Raw genomic sequence first — 15,315 nt, 5'->3', positions numbered from 1 at the left:
TACAAAAATAAATACAAATGTAGTTCAGGAAGATTGTCCCTCAGTTTTCTCTCAGGAGAGGACAGCTGACAAACTGTTTGGTGGATTTTGCTATTGCTGTTTACACGTAATATTCAATGTAAGCATGTCAACATGAGCTTCATCCTTTGACTTGCTTCAGATAAAAGTGTCCACCACAATTTCAATTGTGTGTGTGTGTGTGTGTAAACATTTTTCCAGCACCAGTCAAAGTGAAAAGTAGGAGGGGAGACAGTATCATGTGACTCTGATGTAAAATTAAACTAATACGTTTCTCTCAGGGAAAACATTCATTCAAACTTCCACAAATTAAAACAGACAGAATCACGAACCACCTAAAATGAACATGAGGGATTTCTACCAGAGTCTGTGTTTTTTACTGGGTAAGTATAACACAATCTGTTTAATATCTTAATGACCTTCAGTCTGCTTTCAGCTTCATCTTTCAGAAACACTTAACAAAAGACCCTCAATTATAACTGAATGTGTTGTTCTTTTTTAATGTTTTCTAAATACCCTTAAACAATATACTTTTACTTGAGATGCTGATTACATAAGTCATTAATACATGATTTTAGAAGTCATACAGAATTTGACCCAACTGGCAAATATTTGTAAAGTATAAATCTAAAAGAATACAGGTTTATAATCATAAGAAAAATCTGTTTAATTTGCAAAATACTAATCATCATTCTGTGTTTCTCATTTTAAGGCTTTTTCTCAGTTCAAACGAAGGCAGAGAAAGAAGGTGAGATTTTGTGAATTAAACACTATTTCATCTTTTGTTAGTGAGTTTATATCCAAACAGATGGTGAAAACCCATGGACTTAAATAGCCCAGCAGGGCTATAAATAATTGAATCAGTTTTTCATTTGAACACTTTCCAATGAATGTAGCAACATGGGGAACAGCTGTTCAGTCAACAACATATGACCAAAACTGGTATGTCCAATACGCTCTGGATGGTTTGAGCAACATCTGTAGTTCTACTGCGTGGCAAACTGACCCGTGGTGGAGACTGGACCTGATGAAGACGTACAGTGTGAACAGAGTGACCATCACTAACAGAGGCGACTGCTGTGAAAGCAGGATAAACGGAGCAGAGATTAGGGTTGGAAATGTTTCTTCAAATGTTTCCAGCAACCCAATGTGAGTCTCTCTGATATATTCTTATATTTAGATTCTGGTCAGTTGGTCAGTAGCTTCATCCACATACAGGGGATTTGTTATGTGGGGAGCAGGGGACTCTGTGCTTTCAGGCTTTCGAGGGGCGCACATGCAAATCCTATAAAATCTTATATCAGTTGACAAACTGTAAAATATAACAAGTTGAGAGAGCCCTTTGTTATGAACACTAAAAAGCCTGTGCACCAGGGCTCAATCAGTTAAACGGTTTAAAAAGTCATTTATAAAAAAAAATTCAGTAATTTATCAAAATATTAGGTTTGCTGCATTGTTAAAATATGCTACTTGTATAAATAAATTGTTTTTAACACTGTAAACATAGCTATGATATTTTAGTTCCCCTCACACTACAACAAATCTTTCAATTAACAGTAGCCTATTTAAAAAAGAACAAAAATAAAAAATAGCTTATAAGAAGTTTTAGCAACATAAACAAAAAGCCAAAACAAATTCTGAAACCAACGAAACTGAAACCAACATTGGGTCTCTCATTCGACACAAAATCAAATGTTTCCGTATTCACGATGTATTTCACATTTGTTTTTTATCTATTATCAAATAGCAAAGCTTAACTTTGTGCGTGCATGCAGTGCCAGCTCAATCACTTGAGTTTTTTCCAGCTAACATTGGAAGCAACTTCTTATAGTCATAAAGATAATCGAATTGTAAACGCTTTGCCTTTATTTGGGTAGATTCACAATAAAAACTAATCTTTGTGTATAAAATAAGCCTAAAGAAAAATAGGATGCCGCTTTCAGCAGTCTGGTTTCCTTTCACGCAGCACAAAACTGAACCGAAACTGCATTTTTCGTTCATTTTCATAATTTATTATTCAAGTAAAAATATATTTCTCGTATAGGCCTATTTATTCACTATATATAGCCTAACTAGCCTAGAAAGGATAAGTAGACACTTATCCTTTCTAATTTAATTCAATTCTAATTTAAAATAATCTTGTTGGTTAACAGTTAATAATCGGTTAACGAGCGTTGGTTGTCCAATAGGAAAAATAACCGAAATGAACATCCCTAATGTGCTACCCGTCAAACAGGCAACCTTCTTTTAGTCTGACTACGCCAACCCCTGATGATGGGCAGGAGGACCCACAAATCTTCCCTGAATTTAGTGTAGCTAATTCTGTATTTTCCCCGCGAAGGGACAGTTGACAAGAGGCATATATGTAAATGTATTTCAAATTTATTACAATTTTGTACAAAAGGTGCAGAAAAGTTATTAAGATGGATCTTAAATACTTCTATAAACAAATGGTGGATTCTCCTCAGCCTAGGAAGGTCGGATCAGCCAATGCAAAACCCCTGCTTAGGAGGACCCTGGTGAGACCACAAAATGAAACAGGAGACAGCAACCCAACACCAGACGAAGCATGCAACACAGCAAGCACTACACACTCAAGATCTTCAGATACCACTACAAAATCTCACACCGTGATGTAGTTATAAGTGCACACCAAAAACAGTGTCCCTAGCTAGAAAATATAGGCCTACTTTTCAGTATGCTCAACTGTCCCACAGCTCATTGACATATGAAGACAAAAGGTGAACATTCCGTTGCTACGGACAGAGAAAGTATTATAAAACATGTTCCAATACAGATAAGAAACACTTAATGGAAAATGTGCATATGTACGCTCTTTGGACAATAAACGGGACTACATCCGATTACTACACTCAACTCAGAGGACTGTAAGAGACTGTTGTGTTTTTGTGTTCACAGAAACATGGCTCAGCAACAGTGTTCCAGTGCTATTCAGCTCGACCAGCTGACGTGCTATCGAGCGGACAGAGCTCTCGTCGCAGGAGGAAAAACCCACAGCTGCGGGCTTTGTGTTTACATCAATGATGCGTTGTGCCGCAATGCTGTTGTGATCTGAAAACACTGCTCACCCCTGGTGAAGTTTATGATTATTAAGTGGTGATCGTTCTATCTACCGAGGGAATATAAAGCCATACTGCTCATTGCTGTTTACATTCCTCCGAACTTCAACAACAGCAACAGGAACGATGCACTCAATGAACTGCACCAGCACATCAGTGAGCAGCAGACAACCCACCCTGATGCTTTTCTCATCAAAACTAGGGATATCAACCATGCAGACGAGTTGCAGTTTTCCAACAAGAGGTAAAAACATTTTGGCATTTGTTTACACCACACAGAGAGGAGCTTACAAAGCTCTTCCCCTCTCCCACCTTGGTGCCTCAGACTACATCATTGTCATGCTAATGCCTGCATACAGACCGCTCATTAAAGTCGCCAAACCAGTTCAAAAACAGATTCAAGTGTGGCCGGAAGGATTGTCAGGGGCTCTTCAAGACAGCTTCAACACAACTGACTGGAATATGTGTAAGCAGGCTGCCACATGCAATAACACCACTGACCTCCAGGAGTACTCAGAGACTGTCACTGCCTACTTCAAGTGTATTGATGATGTAAAAGTCACATAAACCATCACTGTCCGGGCCAACCTGAAGCCGTGGATGACGGGAGCTCTACAGACTCCTGAAGATTCAATATTCAAGATTCATGATTCATGATTTTTATTCGTCACCAAGGCTTGACATTAACACCCGCCAAATGCGGGTGGATTTTGCTCGTGGCGGGTAACACAGTGACTCTAACTAGCCACTTTGGTGGGTTGAATAATTGCCAGTGTGTGAGTTGGAGGCCAAGTATAAGTTTAGCTCAGATCTATTTTCACTCGCGAACAACACTCTCTGACTGAGGGCTTCAGAGTGTCACTCTCCATCAGGCAATCTGTGATATTTCTAAGTTCATCTCAATGGATACGCAGCGCACCTGTATTTGTTGTACCATAAACTCTGATGTGAAGGCACACAAAGCGACGTTGCTTTCTCTCACTTACATGCAGAGACGGAGAGAGAGAGAGAGTGAGTGAGTGAGTGAGTGAGTGAGTGAGTGAGTGAATTAACTTGCTACATTTAAACAATATTCTTTGTTGTATTTTCCTGTCAAAATAACGGCGTTTCTATGGAAGTCTTCAGCTTTTAAGAACAGCCGGGTTTTCCGGTAGTGGGTGGCTAATGCTAAATCTCAAGCTCCCCTATTATCATCCCTGTTTTGATTTCAGCAAATCAGTTCAAGTTAAGCACAAAACCTGATAAATATTCATGAATCCAGCAGCTCATTAATCCTTAGTAATCCTTAGTGTGTTTTCTAGTTCTTATTATTAGAATTCGTACATTATTATCATATCAGTATTTTTGTTAGTTTTTTCCCAATTTTCTTTTTTGTCAGAAACATTGAATGACAGAAAAAACAACCACCTCTCAAGTTAAAATGTTCAGTTAAAATGCAAATATGCATTCGAACATGGTTATCAAATTTACTTATAATTACTTAAGTTATAAAAAATAATACTTGATTATTATAAAGCTTGACAGACTGATGTTAAAAGTGTACTGATATTAAAAGTGTATTTAAAAAAACTTCGCCATTATTTATTTATATATATATATATATCAAGCGCAAGGTTGGGGGTTCGATTCCCCTGGAACACATGATAGGTTAAAATTGATAGCCTAAATGCACTGTAAGTCACTTTGGATAAAAGCGTCTGCTAAATACATAAATTTAATTTAATTTAATATATATATCAATCAATCAGTCTGGCAAGTAAAGTAAAGCCAATGGCGATTCAATTGCCAAGGTGTCCGTAGAGGGTTGCAACATAACCAGTAGTCATTATTAGGGACTTAGCACAAAAATGACACAAACTGAAATGTTCTTTATGATGAGAGCAACGTTCCCCTCAAATTTTAATGAAGATAAAAGCAACTTTGTCCGAACCATGGCATGCATTTTTCGTGAGGTTTCAAGACTGACCTACTTTCCATTGCAACTTGTAACAAAGAATTTCCCAGTGTGGTTCAATAAAGTAATTCTGAGTTTGATTCTGATATTTAAACAGTGTTTCTAATGCTAAAGGATCTTTTTTATTAATCTTCTACATCCATGCACCACTTTTATTATGCAATAATAAAGTAGAAGCTACTTTTTTATGTCTTTATCTTAATACATGGTTTTATTAAAAAAAGGAGCTTTACACACAACCTTATCAGAGCTAATGATAATGACCTGTATTGTTATACATTTATGTAGTCTTGATTTGGGTGTGTACAGTGGTTTTACATTTAAAAGGGTTGTAAATCTAGTTCAAGTAAATATTATCACGCCATATTCAACTTTTATCAGGTAATTTAACAACAACAAAAATGTGGCTAGTAAAAATGATGTGTGGCTAGTAACTTTGGAAAACCACAAGCCACACTGGCTAGTGAGCAAAAAAGTTAATGTCAAGCCCTGTTCATCACATACACAATTATACATAGCATATATAACCAGCAGTGAAATGTGAGTAAGGTCCGCTCCATGGACAATGCAATTATTAAGAATACAACACAGATGAAAATATACATAAATATAGCTATGTAAGAATGAAATCAAAGTAAACAATAAAAATATAAGAATAAAATAGAAAAAAGATGAATATTGAAGAATTAAATATAGAACGCAAAATAATGTGGATGAAAGTAAACTGTAGTCTTAAATATTATGATACACAGGGATATACAAGAGGCAAATGTGCAAACAGATTGACACTGTCAGTGTGTCAATGTGAGGTAGTGAATGATGAATGTCTTACTGATATAGTGAATATTAAGTGGAGACATGAAGATGTTAAGATGTTCCTCTGACCATCAACGGTGCGACTGTGGAGAGAGTGAGCAGCACCAAGTTCCTGGGTGAGCACATCACAGAGGACCTCTCCTGGACCAACAAGACCACAGCACTGGCCAAGAAATCACAACAGCGTCACTACTTCCTCCACAAACTGAGGAGAGCCAGAGCCCCGGCCCCCATCATGTACACCTTCTACAGAGGCACCATCGAAAGCATTCTGACGAGCTGCATCACTGTGTGGTATGGTGCCTGTAATGCGTCCTGCCGAAAGACTCTATAATGCAGAGTGCGAGCAGCTGAGAAGATCATTGGTGTCTTTCTCCCCTCCCTCCAGGACATTTACGGAACCCGTCTCACTCGCAAAGCCCTCTGCATTGCAGGTGATCCCACCCACCCATCACACAGCTTCTTCAGTCTGCTGCCATCAGGGAGGAGACTGTGGAGTCTCCAGGCGAATACCGGCAGACTGAAGGACAGCTTCATTCATCAGGCTGTCAGGAAGCTGTTCTCATAATAAATTATAAACCAAATCAAAGTGACAGTAAAAATGAAAGTGACATGGCATACAGCCAAGTGTGGTGACCAATACTAAGAATTCGTGCTCTGCATTTAACCCATTCAAAATGCACACACACAGCAGTGAAAGCACACACACCGTGAACACACACACACACACGGAGCAGTGGGCATATTTTATTGAAATTAAATACCATTCTCTTTTTAAAGTGCATAACTTTTCTAACAATTGTTCTTAAATAAAATATAATTTCCTTAATGTGCATGAAAGGAAAATTAGGTAACAAAAGTGCATAAAACTGTGGATTGACTGTGGATTGTGTAGGTGCATCAGTAACCTGAGAAAACTTGCGTCAACAGATAATGTGTATTGTGTAATGTGTAATGTTTGTACTACATGAAAACAAAATAGCAAACTGCCATTCAGAAACAATCTATTCATCCCTCGTCATGAGACTTGACCATTTCTGAGCAGTTTATTCATATGAAACATTTAAATTTAGCGTTTTCAAATGTATGTTGCACATTGCAGTCTCCATGCTCACAGTGTCCGAAACACAAATAATTTTTATATTTATTTAGATTTAGATTTTCTTTGTCAATCTATATGGGATTTCAGTATGGAGTTAAAGTTTAGGATTAGGAATTTGTTTTGTAGAATTATATCACATTGTGAGTGTATATTAGCACCTTGTGTTGTTTTCTCGTGGTATCTGATAGAGCTTTTGGACACAGAAGCGATGACATGTGAGGGATATGTTTCTAAAATGTTAGATCGTGTCACACAAGTGAGAAGAATGAGTAACAGCATCCTTCTACAATCAAGTACATCACAGACCAGTGTTTCGGGAAAGAAAGTTACCAGATTCTCTGAATAGAATGTTCATTTCATTACAAAATTTGACGACACCATTTCTCCTTGAACCGTCACACAGTCTAAACTTTAAGAATTTAAATAAAAGAAGATAAAAGCAGAAAAAACTTTATTTATAAGAATAAATAATAGTAATAATAATGCTTCATTGTAATGACAAATAATTGCACATTTGCTTAGCTGCAAAATAATACTACTAATACTGCTAATAATAAATAAAAAATAATGCAAATCATCATGTATGGTACATATGTTGGAGGAAATATCAAATTATATAGGGTATTTATAAAAGAAAGAGTAAATCATCACTCTTTCATCTTTCTCCAGATGTGCTGTAGTTTCTACTATTCCAGCAGGAGCTACCTACAGCTACTCGTGTCATGGGATGGAGGGACGTTATGTTACTATGAATATTCCTGGAACTTCAAAGATTCTTACTCTCTGTGAAGTGGGAGTCTATGTGATTTTTCCAGGTAATTCAGAGCTATTAACAATCTGGTCTAAACACTTTCCATGCGAATTTGACTTTCTAAGAAATTCTCATTTCATTAAAGTGGTTTTAATATAATTCCAAATAAAGGAGCCAGCTGCTGGTTGGTAAAGTCATCATTGCGTCACTGCAGCTGTCATTACTCCTGAGACAGGATACACATTCACATTTACTGGACCAGTCTGAAATAAAAGCTTTTATGATGCTATTTGAGCATATCACAACATTTATGTATCAGTTCATGTCAGATTTTGTTGCAGATTTTAAATGTAAGTGTTTTCAGTTTTCAGAATTTCTCCATTCAGGTAGATAAGACTTTGTCTAAGATGCCTGATTGAAGAAAATTTCTTGACACTATGACTTCTTCCAGGTAATTTGGCAACAGGAAGAAACGTCACACAGTCGTCAACCTTTGACAGCTGGATCTCTGAACAGGCCATTGATTTCAATCCAGGAATCATACAACCATCGTCAGCATGTTCCTCCACCAATGCTCAGACTAACCCCTGGTGGAGGGTGGATCTGCGTTATATTTACAGAGTAAGTAGCGTCGTAATCACAAACAGACTAGACTGCTGTCCTGAACGAATGAACGGAGCGGAGATTCGCATCGGAAACTCTCTGGAGAACAACGGCAACAACAATCCCATGTGAGCTTCTCTTTCAGTGGCTTGAAAACACACATAAAGAAAGACTAGAGGTCTAAATTATGTTTTCTTTGATTCTCTTTAGATGCGCGGTGATTTCTAGCATTCCAGCTGGTGTTTCATCCACCTACATTTGTAACAATATGGAGGGTCGATACGTGAATCTGATCATTCCTGGAGATTCAAGGGTTCTTACTCTGTGTGAGGTGGAGGTCTATGGAGAAGGTGTGGTCAAACAGATTTAATGTTTTGTGAAACTATTAACAGCTTCATTTAAAAAAAAACAAAAAACAAATGCAATTTATTAGTTGAAAATGTAAAACTACAACAGTTGCATGATCTCAGCCTTCAGTAGTTCACTACAAGAAACACATTTGTACTGGACACTAAACCATGCATTTTTGCAAGTGAACCTGTATTTAATTTAATCTAGGTCTTTTTTGTGGTTATTGTTTTAGATTGTGTACTTTTGTTCAAGATTTTTGGGGATCACTACACAACCTCTAATTACACCGAAATCCCTTCTTTCTCTGTATGTTCACTCTCATGTGCCCTTTCAGGTCCTGTACTGAAGAGAACTTTCCTGAAGTTGAAACTGAAGTCCAGTTGGAGTCTGTCTGATCCTGCGGTGAGAGTCCAGCTCCTGTCACAGGTGAGAGAGCTCAGGAAACACAGATATCTGAGCTCACTGAGAGCACTTTTAAGAGATCTGCTCATTTCAGCTCCAGTCTGTTTTGGTGGAACGAGGGTTTTCTGACGTTACGCTGCAATGGTCTCAACCGCCAGAACAGGAAGTGATGCGGAAGGAAGCTGCACCAGTTGTGGGTTCAGACAAACACTGAAAAAACTGAAAAGGAATGTTGATTTTAAGTTAAAATGATTAAAATGAAAATGCATATATTACAAATAAACTGGAAAGTGATGTTTTTATGATGTAATTAACTTTTATTTGCAGCTAAATGTGCTGTAAGAAAGAGAAGATGATGATGAGGATGATGATGATGATGGGAAACCTAAACTCTCTTCGTATAAGCTTTGATGTTTCTTTATTTTCAAGCTTGAATGTTCTCCAGTCCTCGATGTTGATCACAATAAAGGTCTAGGTCTGAATATAGGTATATATGAAAACTGAAACAAACTGATTTTTGCAAAGCTGTGTTGAGCAACAAGAACAGTTGCTTTGATGACAGTTTTATTATTAATGATAAGATGTTACATGGTTCACAGCATGGGTGTAGAATACACATAGTATATGCATGATCTGGCCTGCAGGATTTCATCTGAGGTTACACACAGACTTTTTTTTTTGGTCAAAAACTGTGCTTAAATGTTCAATTAAATTAAATATCTTGAGTATGTAACTATTACACATGTCTTTAAGATTGTTACAACCTTCTTGTCAAGGACAACACAATAAAGTTACAGTAACATTTCCATTGTGGTCCTTCCTTTAAAAAAAGAGAGAAGAAATCCTGGTCAAAAATCCGCTCACTCCCATAAAATAACAAACAGATCAACAATTCCTTATATATTTTAAGACATCCTGTCTAAGAATAGTCTCTTCACCCTTATTTCTAAATAATCCTCATAATTTGTTAAAGTCCGCGTGAACGGAAGTTTACGACCAATTTTACTTCCACATTTTGACGTACTTCCTAGAAAAACTGAATATTTAAGGAGAAAAGCAGGGGGCTAGTTTGTATATTTTTTATTGCGAGCAAACTCAGTCTACCCAGTAATTGACTTCATTTGCCTTAACTAAGCCATCTCTAATTGCTGTTGTAATACGGAAATCAAATTCCTCTTTAAGCCGACTAGACCCTGCACTTATTTTTCCCCTGAAACCCTCTTCCCTGTTACTTCTGTCTCTATTTCACACCTAATCAACATGTATTGAATTTCTACCACTGTTCCTATCTCACTCGAGACTGCTGCTGTCACTCCTATTCTCAAAAAAAACAAAAAAAAAAAAAAACAATCTGGACCCTCAAAATCTATCCAACTACCATATACAAAACCCAGACATGGGTTTCATGTATAGGCGAATAAAATGTTTAATTGGACTGAATTTGCATTTAAAGTGATTACAATTTAATTAAAACATTAGAAATTGATAATAATATAACGTTTCCTTCGCACAGTTATTCAAACAGGGAATAAATTACAGAAATGACATTATCACTAACTTTGATCAATCGCACTCTCAAACAAAAAAGGGTTATATCACTGAAACGGTATATACTGCAAAATAAATCACTTACTTGTTCATACGTCCGTGCATTGTTTATAATGAGAGAATTTGCGGATTTCAGTCATCAAACGTGCACATTCAACTAAGCTGATGAGTTTCATCGATGACTCATCTAAACGTCTCTAATTGGCCATTGCATCTCTAAGCTCAACAGAATGGTGTGTGATTGGTTATAATGCGCAACACTAAAAACACCTAAAAATTTAATCTGGTGCAACATGAGCAAATCTTAATTTAATGCTGCAGCTAACACTTTCTATTCATTTACACTGTTAACAACAGACATAAGGGTTTGAATTTTTTGGGCAGGGGCATTTTTGCCCTAAGACTCCATGGCCGGGGAAGGCTAAGCCACAGTATGGAAACTGTGCTAGTAAAGGTTGTCAATGATCTATTACTTTCTGGCGATTGAGGCAGTTTATCAATTATTTTATTACTTGACCTTAGCTCAGCTTTTGATACTATTTGTCATAAGATATTACTCTTTCGCCTTGGAGAAGTTGGCATCTCCAGTTCTGCATTATCCTAGTTCTCCTCATATCTCTCAGACAATACTTCATCTCACTGCACAATTCCAAATCTCCTACATGTCTTGCTCAAACAAGAAGTTCCCCAGGGCTCAGTTCTTGGACCATTATTATTCATCTTCTACATTCAGCCTCTTGGACAAATAATTTGTCGCCATGGTTCTAACTACCACTGTTATCCAGATATACACAGTAGGTGGCCAACCAAAATGACCTTCTGCCGCCGCCACGTCTGCAAAGTACTTCGCAGCTTTTGACCACTGAGTGGCGCTTTAACCACAAATCATCAAACAAGCGCATCAAAGCTCATTTTCGCAAATAGCCGTCAGCTTTGCCTCACCGATGTATTACATTTGACGACTGCAGTCGGGTAAAATAAAAACGATGTAGTTAAAATATTTAATATTCACAGATGAAAGCTTAGTACTTATGAAGTTGTGCACATTTCTTAGAACTAATTCAAGCAGGATAAATGTCAAGCCTATGAGCCTGTGCATATATTTTCTCTTAGCTACACAGTATTACACCATATTTTAGATTTGAAACATTTAATAAATGTCCCGTATTATTTATGTAATATGAATTATGTCATATTATCCTAAAGAAATGGTGGGTTATTTTGCATCGGAGCATTAAAAGTGCTAGACTATATTTAGTGAGCTAAGCTACATTGATCTATATGCACAATATCTATATTCTCACATATTAGGCCTATATTTGTCACAAATACATTTTTAATTTATATTTTAAAATTACTTTAATAAAACCGCATGCAATTTTGTGTGATGAAATGATGAGATGGATTCAATAGCAAGTAAAAGTGAGTTTATTAGTAAATGTGGAACAGGGATGATGATGAAGATGCGAAAAAAATGTCCAAGGGAGCAAACACTCACTAATACAGTTTTAGTACAGCCCAGTCCGGACGTGACGATTCCATGAGGTGACTGAAGATGAATAAAGATCCGGAAGATGATGGCAGTGATCCGAGAGATGTTGGCGACGTGAAGGCAGACGTGCAGGACAAACAAACAGGCAGTGAAGAAACTAGATGGGAAGTCGTGGCCTAATGGTTAGAGAGTCGGACTCCCAATCGAAAGGTTGTGAGTTCGAGTCCCGGGCTGGCAGGAATTGTGGGTGGGGGGAGTGCATGTACAGTTCTCTCTCCACCTTCAATACCACGACTTAGGTGCCCTTGAGCAAGACATCGAACCCCCAACTGCTCCCCGGGCGCCGCAGCATAAATGGCTGCCCACTGCTCCGGGTGTGTGCTCACAGTGTGTATGTGTGTGTTCACTGCTCTGTGTGTGTGCACTTCGGATGGGTTAAATGCAGAGCACAAATTCTGAGTATGGGTCACCATACTTGGCTGAATGTCACTTCACTTAGATAGGCAGAAACATCCAAAGAATGATCTGACAAGAGACAAGGTGAAAACAGAGAGACTAAATAGTCAGTGCAGATCCTCTGCAGCTGGCGTGCTGATTAGTCATGATTGAGGTGCTGATCAGCCCAGTGATCAGCGCCTCCACCCACACCAACAGAAACACAGACAAGAGAGAGATGGAGAATTTATGAACTGTGACATTTTGTCACGCACATACTTTGTTATCCGTTACCTGTCCTTTATTTTGACAGATAACTTCTTGGGAAAAAGATATTTGTCTGAACACTGATATTAAGGAATTGTTTTATAAATTATTTCCCTTATTTTAGTAAAACGTGAGACATTGTATAATTTCAGTCCCATTGTTTAGGCCTAATTAAAACAAGAAACGGATAGATTAAATCTGCACAATTTAGCTATATCCTTGAAACTCTTAAAGAATGGACTGATTAATAAAACGTCCTCACTCAAGTTCTCTCATTATAATCAACAAAATGCACACAATGTAAAAAAGAGCTTCATTAATTGACAACTTAAGTGATTTTAAAGGGAGGCTTCTTTGCTTGCTTTCATACAATTTTAAATGCAGGTATCATATTCCTTAAAATATCAGAGTGCAATATTTGCGTGGCGTGCGTGATGTTGAATGCTTCGCGCAGCATTTATTCTTATTTGTCTACTTATTTTATTTTAAATTCAAATCTTGTTTGGTTTTATTTTGGGTAATTGTCTGTAAAAATACATATACTTTGTAATGCACATGCAAAATGTGAAACTTCCATCTTATTTGCAGTCCATAGCATTTTATAATTATTTGAACAATAATATTTAACTTAACCTGCTTTATATCTTTATTATTTAATGCAAAAGAGATTTATTAAAACAAGTTTATCAGAGTCATGCATCCGTTTTATCAAGAACAACTAATGATAAACGAATTGGAGCAGCATCAGCCGTTAGATCATTTTAAAACTTCAAATAGCCTTCAATGTACAGGTTATAACTGCATCTGTCTCGGTTGTAGACTTGTGAAGATTATTTTTTAATGCAGATCCCGTACTGTAACCAAAAAGAAATGTGCTCTATTATTATTCATATTCAAGTGTTTGTGCGAAAATTATTAATGCACATACATGAAAGGGAGGCGCCCTCTGGATCACTTGATTTTAAAATATCTTAAAATTAGGGTGCCTCACATTACATGAGAAATATCTACAAAAAGCTTGAAATGTCTACTTTTAAACGAATCAATTCAAAACTAAAGCAAATACTCCCTGATTATGTCCATGTGTTTCAACACTTGTGTTGTCAAACTTATGAAGATGTTGTCTTTATTTGCTGGTGTTTTTTCAATTTGCATGTGTTTTCTTCAATTGAGCTCTCTCGGCCACTGTAGTTTCTCCCATCACTAGCACCCGGACTTTGCTGTATGGAGAACAAGCTAACAACAAATGGTGTCAGTTATGTCATCATGTGTCGCACGACTCACAAAAAAAATTTAAATGCACAGTTTTTGCATTTGAATGTGTGTTTTTTTTTCGACGAATATACAAAATGTACCTTTTTTTTTGTGGCAGACATGTGCTATCAGGGTAATATCTTTCTCAAATCTTTGATCGTGCCACATAGGTAATTCCCTCAGAGCACTAGACTGGGACTTCAGTGATCACAAAATGAATAAAAGCTTCCTCCTACAATCAAGCACATCACTGAACAGTGTTTCGGGAAAGAAAGTTACCAGAGTAGAGTATTCTTTACATTACAAAATTTGACAACACCGTTTATCTCTGAACCGTCACACAGTCTACAAGGATTAAAAAAAATAATTAAATAAATATATAAAACAAATAAAAGTAGAAAAACGTTATTTTCTATGTGTAATAATAATGTTTCATTGTAATTACAAATAATTGCACATTTGCTTAGCTGCACAATAATATCATAGTACTATAAATACATACATAGAACTAATGCAAATCATTATGTATGATACATATGTTGGAGGAAATATTGAATTATATAAGGTATTTATAAAAGAAAGAGTAAATCATCACTCTTTCATCTTTCTCCAGATGTGCTGTGGTTTCTACTATTCCAGCAGGAGCTACCTACAGCTACTCGTGTGATGGGATGGAGGGACGTTATGTTATTGTGAATATTCCTGGAACTTCAAAGATTCTTACTCTCTGTGAAGTGGAGGTCTATGGAGAAGGTGTGATGAAACAAGAAGATTTAATGTTTCAGGAATCTAAATAATGGCTTCTTTTATTTCAAGGGTTCTTACTCTCTGTGAAGTGGGAGTCTATGTGATCTTTCCAGGTAATTCAGAGTTACTTTTTTACTTTTTAAGAAATTCTCATTCCATTAAAGTGGTTTTTAATATAGTTCCAAATAAATGAGTCAGTCCCAGCTGGTAAAGTCCTGCAGCTGTCATTACTCCTGAGACAGGACTGCATATTCAAAATGACTGGACCAGCCTGAAATAAAAGCTTTTATAATGTTATTTGAACACATCACAACATTTATGGGACAGTTTATGTCAGATTTTGTTGCTGATTCTAAATCTGTTATTTAAATGCGAGTGTGGCAGGCAGTTTTTGAGTTTTCGGGATTTCTCCATTCAGGTGTATAGGACTTTGTCTTAGATGACTGACTGAAGAAAATATCCCCTCAAAACAAGTTGAAGGAGTGGAAACTAAAA

The 15,315-nt window shown here is 36.9% G+C and overlaps 1 protein-coding gene across 1 annotated transcript; it reads left to right on the top strand.

Moving 5' to 3' along the window:
* The first annotated feature begins 904 nt into the window (after window positions 1-904).
* LOC132095895 (uncharacterized) lies at window positions 905-9,291 on the top strand. Its single transcript, XM_059500992.1, has 6 exons — window positions 905-1,167; window positions 7,640-7,785; window positions 8,173-8,452; window positions 8,535-8,674; window positions 9,010-9,101; window positions 9,172-9,291. The coding sequence occupies exons 1-6, from the start codon at window positions 905-907 to the stop codon at window positions 9,289-9,291; spliced, it is 1,041 nt and encodes a 346-aa protein (XP_059356975.1).
* Window positions 9,292-15,315: the final 6,024 nt, after the last annotated feature.

This window comes from Carassius carassius, chromosome 2, assembly GCF_963082965.1.
Source record: "Carassius carassius chromosome 2, fCarCar2.1, whole genome shotgun sequence".
NCBI lineage: Eukaryota > Metazoa > Chordata > Actinopteri > Cypriniformes > Cyprinidae > Carassius > Carassius carassius.
Note: the sequence above shows the minus strand (reverse complement) of the source record. Positions and strands in the feature narration are given on the sequence as shown.